Source organism: Rhinopithecus roxellana, chromosome 13 (assembly GCF_007565055.1).
Source record: "Rhinopithecus roxellana isolate Shanxi Qingling chromosome 13, ASM756505v1, whole genome shotgun sequence".
NCBI lineage: Eukaryota > Metazoa > Chordata > Mammalia > Primates > Cercopithecidae > Rhinopithecus > Rhinopithecus roxellana.
This window is the reverse complement of record NC_044561.1, coordinates 99,958,436-99,981,262: the sequence shown is the minus strand read 5'-3', so window position 1 is coordinate 99,981,262 and position 22,827 is coordinate 99,958,436. Positions and strand designations below refer to the sequence as shown.

General features: G+C 42.0%; 2 protein-coding genes across 5 annotated transcripts in view; both read left to right on the top strand.

Moving 5' to 3' along the window:
* The window catches only part of ATRN (attractin), a 177,911-nt gene that overhangs the window by 140,070 nt on the left and 15,014 nt on the right, over positions 1-22,827 (top strand). Inside the window, exons 25-26 of one of the 4 annotated variants that reach the window (XM_030914898.1) lie at positions 7,939-8,000; positions 22,494-22,572. In XM_030914898.1, coding sequence (XP_030770758.1) covers positions 7,939-8,000; positions 22,494-22,572 — 141 coding nt within the window. Of the gene's footprint in view, positions 1-7,938; positions 8,001-11,661; positions 11,782-16,292; positions 16,453-17,111; positions 17,496-22,493; positions 22,573-22,827 lie in introns of those variants that run through there. The other 3 variants (XM_030914901.1, XM_030914899.1, XM_030914900.1) reach the window with 3 other exon arrangements.
* LOC115892773 (cancer-related nucleoside-triphosphatase) lies at positions 11,727-12,564 on the top strand. Its single transcript, XM_030914902.1, has one exon. It carries the CDS (start codon positions 11,784-11,786, stop codon positions 12,354-12,356), a length of 573 nt encoding a protein of 190 aa, XP_030770762.1. The 5' UTR covers positions 11,727-11,783; the 3' UTR covers positions 12,357-12,564.

Genomic DNA, 22,827 nt, shown 5'->3' with positions numbered 1-22,827 from the left:
TGAGATGTTTTAAGCCGAAAAGTCACCAAAGATCAGTGTTTAGAAAGACCCCACTGGCAGCAGTTGGGAGTGTGGATTGGAAGGAGACAGGCCTAAGTCAGGGAGTCAGGTGGAATTCTTGTGTAGAAACCCAGGGAAGGGGACCATCTGATGACACACATCCCATAGCAACTTCCTTTCCTCCTCTTCACCTCCACAGTGGAGTGTCTGTTTTTGCTATACAAAGATTCCTTAATGGCAAGGACTGTATTTTATACCTCAGTGTCCTCAGTGTCCTGTGCGAATCAGTTGGAGATACTCCCTAAATGTATGCCGTATGAGTATATAGTTGTTAGTAAAAGGACTTTACGGTAGGTATCAGAACTTTTTCTTTTTTACAACTTTTATGACTTTTATAAAGGAGCCAAAACCTTTTTCTGATATCGTCAGAACAATTGCTGACCAGTGCTATGGGCTGGCTGAGGTTGGAAACCAAGAATTTGTTATCTTAGTCTATGCAGCGTGGAGTTAGAAGATTGGATTGTTCTTGGTTAGAATTTTGTCCAGAGAATTAGAAGGTAGAAGAAAAGGGAGGGCTGAGGACATAAACATCCAAACTTTACAAAGCAGAAAGTTCAGTGCTCCTGTCTATATTGAAATAGTAAAGAGGGAAATGATTGGAGGTCTGGGATATGCTTCAAAAATTAATATGAGCATAGGGAAAGTAAGTGGAGTGTGGATGAAACAATGTTGGCCATGAGCTGATAATTTACTAAAACAGGATGATGAACACGTGAGGTTCATTATAGTGCTCTTTCTACTTTTTAAAAAGTTTAAGATTTTCCAAAATGAAAAAGAAGCTGGGCATGGTAGCTCATGCCTGTAATCCCAGCACTTTGAGAGTCTGAGACAGAAGGATCACTTGAACCCAAGAGTTTGAAACCAGCCTGGGTAATGTAGTGAGACCCCCATCCCTACTAAAAAAAGAAAAAAATTACACAATGAAAAAAATAATACAGGTGGTAGAAGAAGAAATAAAGGTATAAGTATATGATTTGGCCTCCTAAAGACAACTCCAGGAGCATGCCTCTGCTGGGCAGGCGTGCAGCATAGTGCACCCTGGAGCTAAAGTTCTGTTCGCCTTTACAGGAAGCACACAGCATTGTACGGGGGTTTTACCAGTTACCGGTAGGCAGTCTCTAAAACACTCAGGGGTCGGGGCAAAACTCCCTCTCCCTGAACCCAACCCACCTGCCTTGGTGAGAATGAAAAACAGAGCTTCCCAGCAAGCCTCCTGCCTTCACCCCCACGCACAGGTGCATCAGGGTTTGAGAGCTTCTTCCTGTGGGGCCCTGGAAGCCACCCTTCAGTGGGCTATGGCTGCATTGTCTCCTGATCTTGTAGCTGTGTGTGGGTAACAGGCACATCGTCTCCCCATATCCCAGAGAGTTATGTCCATTTCCTGTCTGTAGTGGCATCTTTCCATCACTGTCACCCTCAGAATAATGGAACAGGAACTAACAGAGGCACTAAGAGCAGTGATATATACTGGAGGGAGGGGGGCGGGGCTGATGACCAAAATCTCCTTCTGTTTCAGTACGAAGTTGGTTAAAGTGATGCCTAAAATGGATAGATCAGGAACTAATAAAAACATTAATGATAAAAAGGCAACTCCCAGAAGAACTGAAAAGTAACCTAGTTAAAGGTGGGGCCCCTGGAGAGAAGCCTTCAGAAGAGCAGAGGAGGAGCAGGGAACATTGCTTCATGACTAGCCTTTCAGTACCTTTTGATATTTCAACTATGTATGTAGTTCTCTAATGATTTCTAAATTGTTAATGAGTGTGATAGAATAGAAATTCTGGAGAATGGTAAAAAGGAATTGCTAGGAGAAAATTAGAGAAAGGAAGCACAGAGCAGTATTGAGGTGGGAGGTTGGGAGCAGACAGATGGTGAGTGTTCGTTTGCATGGCAGGAATGAGTGGCTGAATGGTATTAACTGGCCATGGGGCTCTGACCAGAGCTTGGGTATACAGTTTCTGTGCCAGCACAAACCAGCATTAGGTGCGTGGTGTGTGAGGCCAGGTGATGGTCATGTGGATGTGGTCCAGAGCTGTGGTCTTGACATAGAGTTCCATATATCAGCTTTGGTTGTGGTTGTTGTTTTGTTTCGTTTTTTAAGAAAAAAGAAAGAGTTGTTTTATGTCACAGCAAAACTCAAGATGGTGACAGCACAAGACCCAGGTCAGAATATACTCAGCCAGGGCTCACAGAATCTTCCATCCTTTGTAAAGCCAAGGCCTGAGTAGAAAGGTTGTTGGCTTACAGGGCTAAGCTCTTGTGGGAGGAATCAGTCCTCTTCTGGCTTCCAGCCTTGCAGTGTCCAGAAAGGAAAGATTGGCATGGTCAGACCAGGAGCCCCATGGCAGCTATGGACACTTAGGCTCTCTCTGGTTCTGATGTGAGCGGTGGACATTCACGAGGTCTTCAGTGTCTGCAGACACTGGCCTCAGGGAGAGTAGAAGAGCACATGGGCTCATTCTGGGCTGGGCTCTCACCCTTGGTGGAGCCACTGGTCCTCAGGGGTCCATGGGAGCCTGCGGAGATTCTGCCCAGTACATACATAACCTTGCGTTTTCTCAGACCCTGACAGATGCTGCCTTGAAGTAGAAAGACTTCACCTCACAGGGTGGCCAACTGTCCTTTCTCTTCCTCTCCCTGTCTTGCGTGCTCATGATAATGGATAGACAGACATCTCCACGGTAGGAATAATACAGCCCTTCTGCAGTCCATGGTTCCGCAGCATATGGTCAGTAAAGTTTGATGAGTGCTACATAAAGTGTAATTAGTTCTGCACCACAGGGTCTTACCTTCCTAAAAGGAAACTCTGGTATTGACTTAGAAATGCCAGTTTTATCCTTCCGACCAGAACCCAAGTCCTGACTGAGGCCAGAGGCAAATGAGAGGTCCTTTCTTCTCTCTTTTCAAATTTTCTGATTAAACAGTGACTTTTCCTAGTCATTCAGTATTCATTCATTTGTCCATTTATTCAAGCTTTTGAGTACCTACTTTGTAGATGGCACATAGTAGATGCAAAAATATCACATTGTTATGTGGTAGTGGAATATAAGAAATGCCATACTTCCTTATTTTTATGGTAATCTTGGACTCGGGTTTTACCCACTGTACTTAATTAGAAATTCATTCTCAGCCTGTTTTGGCAGAGACCCATTCTCTTCCCTCAGGAACATACAGAAACCTCAGGGCTGAACTGAGCTCAAAGGTTGGGGAAGGCCCCCGATCTGATCTTCAGTCGCTGACTGCTGCGCCCGATTCCCTGGCCCCTCACTCTTGAGGGCAACGTCCTCAGTGGCACAGGCTTGGACATAGAATGACACTTAAGCTCCAGAGCCTCCCTAGCCTGCCACAAGGACACCCCACATTCCCAGGCACTTTCAGAATGCGAAACTTCCCCTCCATTCCCTCCCTTTCCCTGCCTCCAGGTTTCAGCCCAGCCTCTCCTTTTGTTTCAAAGCACTGTCCTCTCTTCCTTCACCCTTATCCTTCCCCATCTCCTCCCACTCCCCAAAAGAGCCAAACTAATTATGGGGCTTTAACCTTCCAAGTAAAGGTGAGAATATTTTTTTTTCAATGCAGTTCCTGAAATGCTAAAGAAATTGTCTAGGGAAAGGAGCACAGGAGGAGTTTTGTTTTGTTGTGAGACAGTCTCGCTCTGTCGCCCAGGCTGGAGTGCAGTGGTGCGATCTTGGGTTACCGCAACCTCTCCGCCTCCTGGGTTTGAGCAATTCTTGTGCCTCAGCCCCCCAAGGAGCTGGGATCACAGGTGCATACCACCACTCCAACTAATTTTTGTATTTTTAGTAGACACAGTATTTTGCCATGTTGGCCAAGCTGGTCTCGACCGCCTGACCTCAAGTGATCCACCCACCTCAGCCTCCCAAAGTACTGGGATTACAGGCGTGAGCCACTACGTCCAGTCTGATGTTTAATAATTTCTTACTTCAGAGTTTCCTGAAGTGTGGCCTATGGAGACTAGTATCAGAATCACTTGAGGAGCTTAAAGATACAGAGATAGGGATAGGGCCTGGGATTCTGACTTTGTTGTAAGCTATCCAGAGTTTGAGAGCCATGGCCTAGTTCTTGGAATACAGAAGTATATCTGCTCTTGTATGGGAAGTAGGGAGTTACCTTTTCATTCATTCTTCTACAACAGTAATTTAAAAGTTAGGAATCAGTATCTTCATAGACAGAAGAATGCAGGAATCCTCTTCTCAGGATATCTGTCTGTACACAGCCATGGTATATGGTAAACCAAGTTTGTCCAACCCATGGCCCGCGGGCTACATGCAGCCCGGGACGGCTTTGAATGCAGCCCAACACAATTCATAAACTTTCTTAAAACATGAAGGGTTTTTTATTATTTTTTTTAAGCTCATCAGCACTATCGTTAGGATTAGTGTATTGTGTGGCCGAAGACAATTCTTCCACAGTGGCCTAGGGAAGCCAAAAAGATTGGACACCCCTGTATAGACTGTGATTATCACACGCCCTGAGAGGGAAGCAGATCAGTGGTGAGGGAGCGTAGAGGAGAGCCTGCCAGAGTTTCCAGTGGGGCCAGGGGTGTTGAAAAAGGGAGGCAGTGATGTGCTGAGCCAGGAAAGACAGGGAGTACCCCCATGCACACAGGCAGGGAGGCTCTCTGGTGACCGTCTGCTGTCAGGTATAGTAGTATAGTGAGCAGAAGCACTTTTGGCTGAAGCGCAACGTTAGTGGTTGAGGAAGTGCAGGTCCATAATATCTTACCCCAAACCCTGGGGCTCACTGAGCTTCCGAGTTCAGAGTTTTTCAGAATTGATGAACACATCCAGAAGGCCCATGGGGCAGATACACCTTAGACATAGTGATGAAAGTGGAGTTGGAATTGGGCTGTGGAAGCATTAGGATGTGAATTCTAGGTTTCTTGGAGTGTGGAGTATGGTGTCTACTGTTTGGAAATATAGAAGAATGACATTATGAGTTTTATTTATAAAATAGAATTTCTTCTTTGTATTAAAATAGATTTTTATATAGGAAATTTTCATTTCCTTCAGTATCAGAAAGGGCCCCAAATCCGTTTCATCATTTCCATAATAAATTATGAAAGAAAGATTTGATTGTGATACTGTCTTTAAAAATGAAACAAAAAAGTATGGGAAAATAATTTTAGAGTTAACAAAATTTATGGTTACAATCATGAAGCAGGTATGATCCTGCTTCATGAGCCAAATTCATAAAAGAAAAAAAAATCAATCAGATCTTACTGAGTTCTATGAGACAGATCATTATTTTTCTTGTTAACATATTGGCATTTATTCAGCAAATGCTTATTAAGTGCCAATTAATGTATCAGTGGCTGCTTTAGGCACTGGAGATATATGGTCAGTGGGGATAAGGGGAAGTCTCTATCCTCAATCCTCACAGATCTTATTTGCTATAAGTAGTACAGATACTGGCTATGAATTAAATAGAGCAAGATAAAGAGATGGGGGTGTGGCTTCAGTTATGCACATGGTGCCCAGAAATCTGTGAGCTGCATCATGGAGTCCTTCACTTGAGACTGATTTCACAGCAGGATGTAAAAAGCAACAGCCAGGAAATTCCTCAGTTTTCCCAAAGTCCTCTCTTAATCTCGTTCAGAGAATTATGAAACACTTCCTATGCCTTCATCCTTTATCCCTTCTTCAGTTGATAACTGAAGGGCTAAATCTGCCAAGTCTTCCTTTGCCAATGGTTTTGTGTGAGCAGTTCTCCAACAGCACCTCCACTAAAATCTTGTCTTTTGCAAAATTGATTTTACAGTTGGTTTGCGTTGTATGACTGTAAGTAGCGAAAGCCCAATTTATGCTTATTATCAAGTTTATGCTTTTTACATTGAATAATTTTTAATTACCTAGTGTAATTTTTAACAACACTCTCCTTCATTTTCAGAAGTGTTCAGTTTGAAACAATAAGTTCATTCATCACCTTATCAGTCAAAGATTGACCAACAAAGACTGACAACAGTGGGTGGGGTGTTCAGCAGAGTTAGATGCTTCTAAGTGGTCAGTGCATTCGTAAACATTTTCATCTTATGAGTTTTGCCTCCTCACACAATCTTGTAACTATGGAGACTTAGATGATAAAGATTCAACATAAGAGGACCCCTTTAGAGTCTTGGGTACCAGCCATACTGGCAGCTGTTTTATATGAGGTTCTTTATGATTATAATTTGGACATGAACATGGAGTTGTCCTGCTTCAGCAAGAAATCAGGCTAATAACCATTAGCATCCAATGTGGGGAAAGGCGGGGGCTGTCCTGAGGAGTGTTGTGTGGCACATGAACACCAGATAGGTCCTCAGACAGTGCCCTTAGCATCCTGTGGTTTTTGGCATCTAGCAGGGAGTAAAAGTATCTCATGGATTCTTTAAGTGTAAACACTGAGGACACACGTTTTAAAAGATTGAAATCCAGACAGGGCTGGGGTGTTCTCTAATCTGTTTTCTTCTCTCTCTCTATGTGTTATAACTTGAATTCTTCATTGTTTATATAATTGTTTATATAATTGTCCTCCAATCTTATTTAAAACTTTTATGTGAGGACCATGGCTCATATTCCGCAGCTTTCCTTCTCTCGAGGAGCTGGAACTGGTTGTTGTGATAAATGAAGGACAAGAAAAGAAAGTGGGTTTCTGTTTATTATATGAAATTGATGTAACTTTGTATTTCTGATTATAAATGGTGGCCAGAGGGAGGACACAAAAGCTTCAAATTCCAAGCCCCATAATGTACTATGGCTTGAGTAGTGTTGGAACTTATTTGTTTATGGAATGTCAAAAAGAAAATATGGCCATCAAAAAAGCAAACAGTGGAAGTCTCTTTTCTGACCCCTGTGAGTCTGGCTCTAAAAACAGTGCAAGGGTTGGGGTTGGGTGGGACTAGGAAAGCAGACGCTGGTCATTTACCTTCCTGTGTTTGTCATGCAAATTGTCTGTACTGGGATTGTCACCTTGGTCAGTGATTGTTTCGTTGATAGTACCATTGTCTCTCCAAAGAGAGCTGAGTTCCCTAAAAAAAGCAGGCAAGGCACCACAACATCTGGCCAGTAGCACGTATATTGTAGGTGATAGTAAGGACGCAATTCTCGTATTTTATCAATTCAGAGGTATGCATTTTTTCGTGGGCTAATATCCTTGAAATCATGATGTATCTTATGGTCAGTGACTTAAAAAGCATTATTATGTCATAGTTAAATTGACAGTGTTTTTCCTAAATAATACACAGAATAATGCCTTTTTCAGCCAATGTTATTTTAGAGTTGATGAAATATGTTGTATTTTTATGTTCTTGGTATGAAGACTATTAACTGTATAATAAAATTATTTAAGTTCTGATGACATATTGTCAGATGATGTTCAATGTAGCAAAATGTGAGGCACAATTTTTTGTAAAAAGGACAGTATCTTGCAGTCAGTACACACTGAGTACATAAATGTTGACAGAATGAAGAGCACAGAATGGGGCTGCCCACCTGGAGGTAGAGCCATGAATCGGTACTGAGGCAAACAAGGAGAGCTTTGTGTGGGTGGAGGCACGGGGAGGGAGCGCCAGCCTTCATGGAGGCGTGCGAGAGGCGTGCGAGAGGCGTGCGAGGGTCTCCAGGGTCAAACGGAGAGAACCTCAGAACTGGTGTGAAGCTCAGAGGGGGTTGCAGGAGGCCGTGCTAAAGCCTTAGCATATTGCTATGGGGCTGGCAACTAAACAAGAAAACTAAAAGGGTGAGGTACTTTTCCTTCACTGAAAAAAGTTTCCTTAACTTCTTTAAAATGTAAACTCTGTTTTCAGCTTAACTCTTGAAATGAAAAGCCTGAATCCGTGGTGGTTTCATGACCTGCATAATCACACTACCTGTTTTTCTGTCACAGATTGCCTTCTCCCAGCACAGCAATTTTATGGACCTGGTACAGTTCTTCGTGACTTTCTTCAGGTAATTTTGCTTATATAGACTCTCTCTGTTCTTTTGATTTAGGCACTAGATCCATTAATAATCAGCTCTTAAAAGATAAAAGAATAATCCTGTGTTTCTACCACAGATTAAATTTACTTCATATGTGTTCCTGAAAAGTTAGATGTCAGTTACAATAGTATAAACTCAGTCTAGCATGATAAAGTGAAAACATTTGTTCCGTATGTTCTGGCTTCCGGCGGCGGGGGGCTTTGCATGTATCCTGTATTAATTTTGCATGTATCCTATAGATAATTTGGCTCTTCATATGGGGAGAATTTGGGACTAAAACAACATTTAATTAATAATGGTTACTGATGTGAGCTACATATATGCTTATTCTTGTTCAAGAGATGATTCTGGTGATTATCCAGAGTTTTAAAGCTGAAAGTGATTTTTTAGTGCCCTGGGATTTTCTCTTTTATTTCCATAGATTTTTCCTTAGTTTAATTTTATCTTTATGATAATACTATGTACGAATAATTGAAAAGGACAAAAAAAAGGGCTGCAGTTTTTAAAACAGAAAGCAGCAATAGCCTGCCTTGCACCTTCCCCACCCCACGTCCCGCAATTTAAATTGTTTTAGTTGTTTTTTACTTCTCTGTATTTACACTTTTCTCTTCAGTTTTCTCTTTTGATGTCCTCCTGTAGAAGATGAGAATATACTGTGTTACATGGCCTCCCCTAGCATCTCCCCTCATACCACAAAAGCATACAAAAGCCCCTTCTTCTCTTTCATTTAATACCGTTGTATCACAATGCATGGCTAAATCAGTGATCCCTATTTATGTTATGGCCATAAAACTCTTATTCACAGCTGCATTGAACAGTGATTACACTACCACATTTTTTGGGTAGAAGGATCATTCCTTGCTTATCCTACATGTAGTATTTTCCATGTTTTGGTTTTTTAATTGTTTGGTTTTTCTATGTGCCTACACCAGATTTATCACTATACTCTTGCCGATGTACCTTTAGAACAGTAAAAAATAAAATAAAATAAAGTATCACTGTACTGTGACAGAACTGAGAAATTTCACAATGGTCACACACAGGAAGGTGTTCTCTTGGTTTGAATTTCTTTTGGAGTTGCCCACCCTAGAACCCTCCCACCTCCTGCCCCCAAGTGCACTTGTTCCTGGGGCCTGCTGCCCAACTGTCATTTGGAAACTTCCTTTGCCTTCCTCCTATATTGAAGTCTTTGTTTCCCAGATCCCATGTCTTCATCTTCCTATCCATTCCCTCTTTTTACTGGAGCATATTCTCCAGATTTATGAGAAAAGATGCCTGGGAGATAACTTTACTGTGCGCTCTCCTGACTGAAAATATCTTTATTTTATCCTTACAATTTGATTGAATTTCTCGGGGCAGGTGCTATGGCTCACACCTGTATTTCTAGCTGCAGTGGGTGGGTCACTTGAGTTCAGGAGTTCGAGACCAGCCTGGACAACATGGCAAAACCCTGTCTCTACAAAAAATACAAAAATTAACTGGGTTGGTGGCACAAGTCTGTAGTCCCAGCTAATCAGGAGGCTGAGGCAGGAGAATGGCTTGAGCCTAGTAGGCGGAGGTTGCAGTGAGTGGAGATTGCACCACTGCACTCCATCCTGGGTGACAGAGTGAGACCCTGTATCAAGAAAAAAAAAAAAAGTCCGACTACAGAATTCTGGGTTCAAAATCATTTTCCATTAGAATTTAGAAGACATTATACTATTCTTTCTAGTGTCCAGTATAATATTGAGAAGACTAGTGCTGTTATAATTCCCACTCTTTGTATGGGATCCGTTTTCTCTCTTTAAAAAGTATATTTAAGTGTAATATAAAGTTACAGAAACATTTACGAATCCTATGTGTGTGGCTCAGTGAATTATCACAAATTGAACATGTCTAGAGTATTGGTAATATTATCTCTTGTTCACCCAGAACATTTCAGGCTCCTTATTTCTTCTGTGTCAGTTTTGGCAAGTTGTATATAGTTTTCCATCTGTTCCATTCTCTTGTTCACTCAAAACAAGAGTTAATATTAACCAATACTTTAGAAGTTCCTCTTGTGTTTCCCCTCACTCACAACCCCCTGCCTCTTCCCCAAAGGTACCATTTACCTGACTTCTCAAACATGCATTGCATTTGCTATTTTTGAAATGCATATAAATTATTATTTCTTTCTTTTTTTTTTTTGAAACTGAGTCTCTCTCTGTCGCCCAGGCTAGAGTGCAGTGTCATGATCTTGGCTCACTGCAACCTCCGCCTCCTAGGTTCAAGCAGTTCTCCTGCCTCAGCCTCCCAAGTAGCTGGGATTACAGGCACGTGCCACCACACATGGCTAATTTTTGTATTTTTAGTAAAGACGGGGTTTCAGTGTTGGCCAGGCTTATCTTGAACTCCTGACCTCAAGTGATCCACCTGCCTCAACCTCCCAAAGTGCTGGGATTACAGGCATGAACCACCGCACTCAAAATGTATATAAATTAAATCAGAACATAAATTTTAAGATGATTTAGTTGATGAAGAAAATATTGAAAACTTGTGGGATGCAGTTAAAGTTGTACTTAGAGGTTATAGCTTTAAATCCGTGGTTCTCAATCTTAGCTGCACCTAGAATCACTTGGGGAGCTTTTGATATCCAAGCCACTTTTCAGACCATTTGACTCAGAACCTCTAGGGGTGCACCCCAAACATTTGAAAACTCTCCAGGTGATTCCAGTGTGCAACTAAGGTTGAAAATCACTGCTTTAAAAGCAATATTAGAAAAGAAAAAACATTCCTCTCAGTAACTCAGAAAAAGAACTGCTAATTAAACCTAAAGAAGTAGAAGAAAGAAAAATATAAATAAGAGCAAAAATTAATTATCTAAGGGAAGAAGTACAGTAGAGAGGATCTTAAAAACTGTGAACTGGATCTTTGAAAAGAGTAAGAATAATATTGACAAACCCCTGGCAAGATTAACCAGGAAAAAAGAGAGAAGGTATATGTAGCCAATGTAAGAAATAAAAAGGTGGCCATTCCTCCAAATCCCACAGACATTTTTTTCCTCAAGAAGGATATTTGATGAACAACTTTATGTGAATGAATTTGAAAATGAAACAGATGGAATGGGACCATTAAAAGAAAAATATGCAACTTGCCAAAATTGACACAGAAGAAGTAAGAAGCCTGAATAGTTCTGTATCCATTTTTAAAAACAATACTAATTTAAGTTTTGTCATAGTGAAAATTCTAGGCCCCAGGTGGCTTCATTGGTAGCATAACCTTTTTAGGCCAGGTGCGGTGGCTCACGCCTATAATCCCAGCACTTTGGGAGGCCGAGGTGGGTAGATCATGAGGTCAGGAGATCGAGACCATCCTGGCTAATATGGTGAAACCCCGTCTCTACTAAAAATACAAAAAATTTAGCTGAGTGCAGTGGTGGGTGTCTGTAATCCCAGCTACTTGGGAGGCTGAGGCAGGAGAGTGGCGTGAACCCAGGAGGCAGAGCTTGCAGTGAGCCGAGATCACACCACTGCACTCCAGCCTGGGCGACAGTACAAGACTCCATCTCAAAAAAAAAAAAAAAAAAGGAGAATACTGTGATCATCTTAATCAATGGAGGAGATAAAGCATTTGATAAAATTTAATACCCATTCATTTTTTAAAAACTTCTTAGAAAACTAGAAAGAGAAACTTCTTGAACACTGATAATGGAACAACATAAAAAGTCAACAGCAGGAATAGCGACCCCAACCCGGACTGCTTCCCTGACCGCAACCCCTAACCCAGCCCAAACGCATGGCCCGGCACGTGTTCCTAACGGGGCCCCCAGGGGTTGGAAAAACAACATTGATCCAGAAAGCCAGTGAGGTTTTAAAATCCTCTGGTGTGCCTGTCGATGGATTTTATACAGAAGAAGTCAGACAGGGAGGGAGAAGAATAGGATTCGATGTCGTCACGCTGTCCGGCACCCAGGGGCCTTTATCAAGAGTTGGGTTAGAGCCTCCACCTGGAAAACGTGAATGCCGAGTTGGGCAGTATGTGGTTGACATGACTTCTTTTGAGCAGTTGGCACTCTCCGTCTTGAGGAATGCTGACTGCAGCAGTGGTCCAGGGCAAAGAGTGTGTGTCATCGACGAGATTGGGAAGATGGAGCTCTTCAGTCAGCCTTTCATTCAAGCTGTTCGTCAGACGCTGTCTGCCCCAGGGACTACAATCCTTGGCACAATCCCAGTTCCTAAAGGAAAGCCACTGGCCCTTGTAGAAGAAATCCGAAACAGAAAGGATGTGAAGGTGTTTAATGTCACCAAGGAAAACAGAAACCACCTTCTGTCAGATATCGTGACGTGTGTGCAGAGCAGCAGGAAGTGAAGACATGTGTGTTCCTGCCTCCCATGAAGGAGTGCCCAGTTCAAGAGGAGCCCAATGGAGCCCTCCTGTCGAGGCTGTATGCCTATGGGGTTATGGAACCTTGTGGGCTTTTCTAGAGAAAACTCAACAGCTGTTATCCATAAAATGTTTAAAAGATCAAATTGGCCTTAATGCTGGATTGTCTGTACAAGATTAACAATCCATTGTGGCTTAAAAAAAAAAAAAAAAAAAAAAAGTCAACAGCAAACCACTTTCTTAATGGTAGAATGTTAGAAGTTTGAGTTTGGGAACAAGACAGAGATCCACTGTCACTTCTACTCAGCATTGTGCTCGAAGCTCTAACCAGTACAGTAACACAAGAAAAATAAAATATGAGAATTAGGAAGGAAAAATCAAAATCATTATTACTTGTGACATGATTGCATTTGTAGAAATTCAAAAGTATCTGCAGATAAAGTATTAGAAATAGTAAGTACAAAGTTGTTCTACTCGAGAAATGTAAAATATCAATTCTACATTGTTCAGAGACATATTCTTGGAGCTCTTATCAGTAACGACAGATGCTGGCATGAAAACCATATGATTGTATTTCCTATAGAAAGCCATTAGGTGGCCCTCTACCCTCTTTACCATGAAAGAAGTAGTTCTTTCCTGAGTGATGCTGGAAGCAGATGGCCTCCTGTCAAGATGCATGGACATCTTGACAGGCCTGTGTTTGCCTCCTGTGGGCTGATGAGATTGAGAAATAGAGTTACTGACAAATTCTTAACTTGCCGTTTTCAGTATAAAGTTCACTTGTATTTTTTTTTTTTTTAACCTCAGTTGCTAATGCATTTTGTTCTCCAAAGTGTGAGAGATCCCTTCCTCTATGGTGTTTAATTATTTTCTGAGTGATGACCTCTCCACTAAGAAGCAACTAGTTGTGTTCATCTAATATTGGAGGAAGATAAAATAACTTAATAAACAAAAAAGATAAATGTTTGAGGTGATAGATATCCCAATTACCCTGATTGGATCATTACACATTGTATACAGGGATCAAAATATCACATGTACCCGCAAAATATGTACAACTATTATATATGAATAAAAATGTTTTTTAGGCCGGGTGCGGTGGCTCAAGCCTGTAATCCCAGCACTTTGGGAGGCCGAGACGGGCGGATCACGAGGTCAGGAGATCGAGACCATCCTGGCTAACATGGTGAAACCCTGTCTCTACTAAAAAAATACAAAAAACTAGCCAGGCGAGGTGGCAGGCGCCTGTAGTCCCAGCTACTCCGGAGGCTGAGGCTGAGGCAGGAGAATGGCGTGAACCCAGGAGGCGGAGCTTGCAGTGAGCGGAGATCCGGCCACTGCACTCCAGCCTGGGTGACAGAGCCAGACTCCGTCTCAAAAAAAAAAAAAAAAAAAAAAAAATTTAAATAAAGGCATTCAGTATGTCTAAGGGAAAAATCAATTCTATTTCTATATTTCACCCCCAAAAAATAAATTCACATTTCTATTCCTTGATAAAATTGTTCAAACTTAACAGCATAATTAGATGAATAAAGCATAACCAAGAAAAAATGGGTCCTAGAGTGAGAGAGCCCACTATCCCTCCCAGATAGTGAACATTTTGTCAAGCTACAGTGATCACTGTGGTACTGGCACAAAATGAGATTGACCAGTAGGATATAATACATAACCAAGGATCAAAGTTTAAAAGACTCCAATTGGCCTTAAGTGAGGAAAAATTAAATGAAAATACAAAGTAGATAGTAGTAAATAAGAAGCTACAAGGTCAGTACAGACTTGAAAGCCACTGGTCACGTGTGGCTTGTGACCCTTGACTAAGCAAGTGAATTTTCATCCTACTTAATTTTAATTAATTTAAATATATTTTTAAAACTGATATTCAGTTCATTCATTGGAACACTTGTGTGGTCACCACAACTTGGATATATGAATCTCTTCAAATGTTTTATAAAATTGAAAAACATCAAATATATTTAATGAAAATTTAGTGTTCAAATTAAGATGGCTTAGAAGTATAAAATATGAGGTTTTGAAGGCTTAGTAGAAAATAAGAGTGTAAAATGACTCAATAATTTGTATGTTGATCACATGTTGAAATGATGTTTTACCTGTCGGGTTAAATAAAAATATATTATTAAAATTAATTTCATAATGTTTTAATGTCATAATGTTCAGTAAAAGCTGTTTTTACTGTTTAATATGATTACTATGACACTTAAAATGTGACTCACATTAAATTTACATTGAATAGCAATTATGTAGAGAATGCAAAGGGAAAGAATGTATAAAGACAGCACAAAAAGTTATAATAAATATGCTACACTAATCCAAATATTTTAAAGCAAAAATATTAAATCTTAAGACTTTTTAAAATAGAAAACCATCATGAAGACAAGAATTCTGATATTATACACTACCAAAAGTAATTTATATTCATCATAAAACTTAGGTAATATAAAAATAAAGTAAAAATTCAAAATTTCCCCAAGTCGCTCTCTGGAAACTACCACTGTTAACATTTTGTTGTTTCTGTTTCCAAAAGTTTTTCTCTATGTGTGTATACTGCACATAAATTGTGTTTTTTTCTGACTACTTTGACTTATAAAATGGGCTACCTCCTTACATGTTGTTCTATAACTTGCTTTTTTACTCAGTGTTATGTGTTTTACTTCTCATTTATTTATTTATTTATTTTGAGACAGAGTCTTGCTTTGTCACCCAGGCTGGAGTGCAGTGGCCGGATCTCAGCTCACTGCAAGCTCCGCCTCCCAGGTTTATGCCATTCTCCTGCCTCAGCCTCCCGAGTAACTGGGACTACAGGCGCCCGCCACATCGCCTGGCTAGTTTTTTTTTTTTTTTTTTTTTTTGTATTTTTTTGTTTTAGTAGAGACGGGGTTTCACCGTGTTAGCCAGGATGGTCTCGATCTCCTGACCACGTGATCTACCCGTCTCGGCCTCCCAAAGTGCTGGGATTACAGGCTTGAGCCACTGCGCCCGGCCTACTTCTCGTTTTTTTTTTTTTTAAAGCAGCTTTTCCCATAGTTTGCATGTAGCATATTTTTTTTAACCATTTCTTCTTTCAACAGACTCTTATTTGTCTTCAGTTTTTTTTTTGTTTTTGTTTTTTAATTGCATATGTCTTTGCATTTTTCTGTGAATATCTTTCTGGGATTGTTTTTTATCCTATAATGGGTGTATCAAGATGCAGAAGCACTGCCAAATGGCCCTTCACAACAATTGCGTGAATTTTCACTCCTATGGCAAGAATGAGCGTGCCTGTTTCTGTTACTCTTAGCAACACTGGAAGTTGTCATTGTTTTTAATTTTGTCAGTCTGGGAGGTGTCAGTGGTATCTTGTTTCAATTTGATTTCTTTAATTATTAGTGATGTTTACTGATATATTATAGTTCTTGTTCATATCCTTTGCTCGTATTTCTATTGGGATGTTTGCCTTTTTTTCTTACTGAAATTTAGGAACTCTTTATATTTTGTGCATGCCTGTGTGTACATGTGTGAGCATGTGTATTTGTGTGTCTTTCTGTCTCTTTGTTCTAATCAGCTGTTTGTTTTTTAATCCCATTTATGGTATTTTTCACCAGGTATATCTGTCAGTCTTTCCCTATATTTTCTTCATGGGTGTTTTATCTGTTACTGTTTTTTGTTTGTTTGTTTGTTTTTAAAATGTTTAGTTCCTCTTTTATCCATCTTTAATTTATCTGGGTATAGTTTTACTATTTTCTAAATTTTAGGCAAATTTAGTCTATTTACCTCTCCATTTGAGGCAAGCGGAGTCTATCCATTTAGAAAATGGATAGACTTCCACAAACTTGTGGTGCGTCAAGACAGAGTATCACTCCCTCAGCTCCAAGGCTGCACCATCCACTAAGCCAGGGACTCACCCTCTATTGTCACCTTTTTCAGAGTATGCCGAGCTCAGCTCATTGGAGCTTCGAGGGTACTGCAGAAACCTCCCCCAACTGACACAGTGCCAGTAATGTGGAATGTTGGAAACTTGGTGAAGCTTCTCCCGTTCACAAGGAAGTCTGGTTTTCCCACAGAAATGTAGATTCCAAAAGGAAACCACTGTCTATCTTGTTATCATAGAAAAATTAAAATCCTAAAATCTCCCCCCACATTTTTCTTCTGCTTAGTGCTGAACAGCACGGACTCACTGACGCCAGCCATCTCCCATGGTTCTCCCAGGGCCAGAGAATCATCTTACATTCCCACAAATTCGGTATTTCATGAAGCTTTGTCCTGTGACTTCCACCAAATTATGAGTCCCTTTGAAGTTGTAATTTCCTTCCTTTTTGGCTATGTGAACAGCAGGGCCTTTGAGGCAAATGGAGAGGAAAAGTGGATGTATGCACCCCCGACCCCGCTGACCTGTCATTACTCCTTCACAACCCAACATAATTGTCTACTCTGTGAAGTCTTCTGTCACATTTACAGATCTAAAAATCATAGTATATGTAGGGGTCAGTACTATCCATTATTTCAGGCATCCACTGGGAGGCTGGGAATGTAACCCCACAGATTAAGCAGGACACTATATTGCCAAATCCAAAGGATACTTTTTGGTTCTCCTCTTCTTGACTTCTCAGTGGTATCAACCAACTGACTGCTTCGTGAGCGAGACTCTTCCAGCCGTCTGTGACCCATGCTGCCCTACCGCTGCTTCTTGGCCTCCCTACTGTGCAGTCTTTTCAATTCAGCCTCTCACTGTTGATTTTTTCCCAGACCTTGACCCTGGCCATCTTCTCACTCTGTGTTCTCTGACTGGACTCTGCCTTCCCCATCTGCAGCACAACATGCCCAGAAGTGACCAGTTCCATGCTTCCTCACCAGCGTTCCTCACCTCACTAATTGGCAACATGGCTCTGCAGGTTCCAAGCCACTTCTTTTGCTTTCACTCATCAGGCACTCCCTTACCAGGCCCCAGAGCTACAGCCATCTCCACCTCCATTCCCCACCCCACCAACCCTAGCATCACAGTCTCGCCTGGACCTTCAGTTGACTTTAGCCCCTCCAGAATCCACAAAAAGTCCAGAGAAGACCTTTAAAGATCATGTGTCTAGCACCTTACCTTCCTGTTGTATCTAAAATAAAATTCAGCATCCTGGGTGAACTGGCCTCCGCTTACTTCTCCACATTCAGCTTGCACTCTATTCTTCCACATATCTGCTACCAGGGCCATCTCCTATATCCTCAAAAACACAAGCTCTTGCCCTACACTGAGCATCTGTACATGCTTATCCCATTTTCTGGAACACTCTTCCCACTACCCTTCATTCTGTATACTTTCATGCCTTGCTTGATTTTTCCAGACAACAACAAATTCTCCAGTTCTCTCTCCAGTGTCCCACAGTTCAGTTCCATTTTGACACTACCCATAGTTGAAGCAAATCCTGCAGATTAGGGGCTCAGTTCCACAAGACTGCTCCCACTTCAGACACTAAGCACACATGGGTCCCCAGGCTACCTCACTGCTACTGGGCCAACTACAAATTAAGGGCTTCTGGTGACTGCTCACTCCAAGATTTGACAATTTGTTAGAACAGCTCACAGAACTCAGGAGAGCACTATACATAGAATTACAGTCTTATTATACAGGGTACAACTCAGGAACCGCCAAATGGAAGACATGAATAGCACAAGGCATGGAGGTGGGTGAGCACAGCTCTTTCATGCCCTCTCTGGACAAGCCTCCTCCCTGCACGTGGATATGTTCATTATCCCGGAAGCTCCCCCAAGCCTCATCATTCTGAGTTTTTTTATTGAGGTTTCATTACATAGGCAGGATGGATGAAATCACTTTCTACTGGTGACTGAACTCATCTCCAGCCCCTTTCCCCTTCCTGGAGGTTGGGGGATGGGGCTGAAAGTTCTAACCCTCTAACCACCTAGTTGGGTTTTCTGGTGACCAGCCCACATTTGAGGCTCTTTAGGCCCCTCTCCCCATGAGTCATTCATTAGCATACAAAAGACACACCTGTCTGTCTGAAAATTCTAAGGGCTAAGCTAAATTGTCTCCCCTTGTTCCTCTCTCTCTTAGAACTGTATTATTTTTCATCATGGTATTCATCACACTTTGAAGAATATTCATATGTTTACTTGCTTAATATCTGGGTCAGTAGACCAAGCTTCAGGGGAGCAGGGCACTGTCTCTCGTTCACTCCTATACACACACGCCTTCAGCATCTAGTACATAATGTGGTAAGATATTTGTGGGAAGTAAACTTAGACTCTACAGGATAAGTGCAGAGTAAGGAGGAACCATAGGCACCAACCTCTCAGGGAAAAAAGCTTGTGTCAGTGGCTTGCCTTTAAGGGATATAGGGGCTGTATTCTAGCTCCACTTAGTAGACATCCTTAAATTCTTAGAGCGTGTGTATGGAATAAGATGGCCCTGCTGCCAAGTACCAGCCCAGTGAGGACCAGCCACTTCTACTGGACATTCAGTCCCTGGACAACCGAATGACACTATCAGAATACATGGGGGAAGTATTTTTCAGGCCCATGGCCTCTCATGTAGTAAACAAGGACAGACTGCATTTTCATTGCTTCTCCCTTGTGGGGGTTGAAATTCTGGAAAAGAATCCGGAACTTTGGTTTTTCTAGACGATGTTTACTAACTAGTGATGATAAACTTTTAGCTAAGAATAGAGTTATTTTCATGACATGGGGAAAAAAATATTTTCCCAGAGCAAGTTAACTATGTCTAAAAGAATTTATTTAGCTTTTTTTTTTTTTTTTTTTTTTTTTTTGAGATAGGGTCTCTGTTGCCCAGGCTGGAACACAGTGGTGCAAGCACAGCCCTCTGCAGCCTCAAACTTCTGGGCTGGTCTCAAGCAGTCCTCCTCACCTCAGTCTCCCAAGTAGAACTGGGACTACAGGCATGCACCATCATGCCCAGCTAATATTTTCTTTTTTGTAGAGTTGGGTTCTCACTATATTGCCCAGGCTGGTCTTAAACTTCTGGCCTCAAGCAATCCTCCCATCTCAGCCTCCCAAAGTCCTGGGATTACCAGCGTGAGCCACTGCTCCCAGCCTGGTCCAAAAGAATTCAAAATGGAGCCTATAAGGAAAAGGGGAAAGGTATCCAGATAATCCTAAGCACTCTGAAGAATGGCTAGTATATGGAAAAGAGAACAAAAGGCAGGGGGAAATTCGATGATTCAAATGAGAAAATCAATGTAAGGTGAGTTAGAAAAAGTATTTCCAGACTCAGGGCACAGAGAAGTAAACTCTAGGTCCTGACGCAGTCTGTTGAGACCTCTTTGTGTCCTAATGAGATGTTTTTCCAGCCTCAGGAAGGAGCCTCTATAAAGAGGGAAATAAGAGACTCTCCCTTGCTTGCTGTTCTGTCACTTCTTGTAGCTGGAGCAGCAAGTAGAAGGAACTGGGTAACTGGTGTTGTCAACAGATCTGCATTGAATACAGAAGGGCCCTCTCACCCTCTCCAAGAGGGAAGCAGGCACAGACTGTATTACAGGTGGACCCAAGAGAGGCTTCTGAGTGACACCAGAGTCTTCGCCTCTCAGCAGCGGCAACAGGCTCTTGACCAACTTAGAAGCTGTTCCCATTGGGTTCATGCTCTTCCATGTGGATTTGCTGCCTCCTTATGTTTATCTATTAGAATAAAAATGACAAAAATCAGGATTACACACGGAAGCCAAGAAAGACTGAGAAGGTTATTCTCAGACCTCTTTACTGGTTCTTCCTGTTCTCCCCAGCTTCTCATTGTTAGGGTAGCCCCAGGACATTCTCATCTATCTGTATTCACTCTCTTGGTGACCGTGGCCAGTTTTATTGCTTGAAATACCATATATATCCTGATGCTTTCCAAATGCCATGCCCAGCCCAGACCTGGCAGCCAGCCTCCAGGTTAGAATGTCTGCCCAGGATATCTCCCCTGGGCTGCCCAGTAGATATCTCAGGGTTCTGCATATCTAAAATGGATCTCCTGATATGTCCAGATTCCAAAGTGCTTTTCACACCTCTGCTTCCACCGCCCTGGTTTGAGCCACCATCATCTCACCTAGACTGCTGGTCTCCCTGATAATGCCATTGCACCCCTAATGGTCTTCTCAGCAAACATTAAATCCCAACACTTCTGTTTAAAAACCTGCACTGGCTTTCTCTCCCAATGCCCTCATAATGCCTGCAGTGCCGCACATGATCTGCCCTTCACCCTCACCCTTCTCTCTGTCTTTATCTCTGGCCTTACACACCCCACTCCACATGCTGGCCTCCTGAGGCTCCCCAAGGCATCCCAGGCACAGCCTTGCCTCGGGCTTTGCACTGACTGCCCCTTTTTCCAGATGCACTTTTGCAGGCATGCATGAGCCACCTCCCATACCTTCTCCAAGTCGTTGTTCAAATGTCACCTTCTGAGAAAGAAAGGCCCACCTACTCTGACCATCCTGCTCTGGAGTGCCACTGGTACTCTTGAACCCCCTGCTCTTACCATCTTTTTATTTCTGTAGCACTTACCTACCTTTTGGCATGCTCTGTAATTTGCTTATTTACTTACTGTTTGTCTCCACCTGCTGGAATGTAAACTCCATGGGACAGTAGTCTTTGCTCTGTTTATCAGTGTTTTCCATGAGCCTAGAACAGGACCTGACCCAATTAAAGTATTGATTAAAAAGACAATGTAGGCCAGTCATGTGAGGCCTGTAATCTTTGCCAAAGCAGGCAGATCACTTGAGGTTAGGAGTTTGAGACCAGACTGGACAACGTGGTGAAACCTCGTCTCCACTAAAAATACAAAAATTAGCTGGGCATGATGGCACACACCTGTAGTCCAAGCTACTCAGGAAGCTAAAAGAGGAGAATAGAATTGCTTGAACCTGGGAGGCAGAGGTTACAGTGAGCTAAGATCATGCTTTGCACTCCAGCCTGGGTGACAGAGCGAGACTCTGTCTCAAAAAAAAAAAGACAATGTAGACTGTCAGAGAGAAGAGCTGGCAGTGTCCTGATAGCAGAGAGGCCCAGAGATGAAGGCTTTCCACCAAGTGATGATCCTGGGGGGTTTGGAAGGCAATCCTATTGATTTGCCTTTTGTCAGGGCACCCATTGGAGAGGTCTGCACCCTTGTACCCCTTAGGGAGGCAGTGAGCCCTTGAGGGAGCCTTGAGGTAAGGGCAGTTCAGTCATCCTAGCATCTTAGAGTCCCTTTATCCAGCCAGCCCAGGAGGGCTGTGTTGGTATCAGCACTTGGGTGCACTGAGGTGCCATTCATGAAGCTGACGCCATCCTACAAACGCAGAGCTCAGCCAGCAAGAGAGTACCTTGATGACATTGGCAGAGAGCCTTACGTCTGCATGTAGCACTCTGGAAAAATACCCTGCAGCTAGCCCCTTTTACAAGTTAATGAGTAAAAATGCAGTTATAGCCGTTCTCTATTTTTTTTACTTGTTAAGCTCGTTCTTCCTTTTAACCGCAAGTCAGCTATTCTCTTTGCCATCACTGTTGCTTTTCAAATCATTCCACACCTGGTTTATACATGAGAGAGCATTGAAATCCTCTGCAACTATTAAGGTCACTGGGAGTTATTTTCTCTTATTATTTGTAAGAAAGTTGTTGGCTTGGGTTTGATCATTTCAAATGTGTTTTATTTAAAAATACATATTTGTAAAAATATTGAATATACACTAAAAATTATACACATTTCTTCTTCTGCTTGCCTCTTCCTTATGAAAAGTTGATTGTTACTTTAATAATTAACTTTTTCACCTTCTTAGATTTTACCAGTAAATGTTTGCTAACTTGAATAAACAGCATGACTAATATTTGTTATAATTATCTTAGAATTATTTTTCTTATTTGGGATAAGCCACTGTGGGCCATTGTGATAAAGGCCGAGTGGAAGGTCAGGGCTCTCTCTGAGTACCACGTGGGAACAATACAGTCTAGAGGCCTGGCTAGGAAGCCTGACTCACTGAAGTTGTCTCACTCATTGCCTCCTGAGCCGGCACATTGTTGTGACAGAGCATCAGAAGGGAGCCCGGAGGTGGCATTTGGGAGCCGTTTTCACTGCCTGGCCTGTGGTGTGGGCAACAATGGGTGCTGATTCTGGGGGCTGGGATAATAACTCAGTACTTTGCTTTCTCACAGTTGTTTCCTCTCTTTGCTCCTGGTGGCTGCTGTGGTTTGGAAGATCAAACAAAGTTGTTGGGCCTCCAGACGTAGAGAGGTAAGTTTCAGTGAGTAAAGATTAAAGAATCTCTGGAAGAGATTTTTTTCTTTATTTTTCTCTTAAGCAAGTGGGTTTTAGCTATTCAGTGATAATGGACAGAGAGACATCTCCACGGTAGGAATAATGCAGCACTTTCTGCAATCCATGGTTCCGCAGCATATGGTCAGTAGACTTAGATGAGTGCTACATAAAGTGTAATTAGTTCTGCACCACAGGGTCTTACCTTCCTGAAAGGAAACTCTGGTGTTGACT

Coding starts and splice junctions, on each gene's coding strand:
- LOC115892773 (XM_030914902.1), top strand. CDS start 11,784: ATGGCCCGGCACGTGTTCCTAACGGGGCCCCCAGGGGTTGGAAAAACA.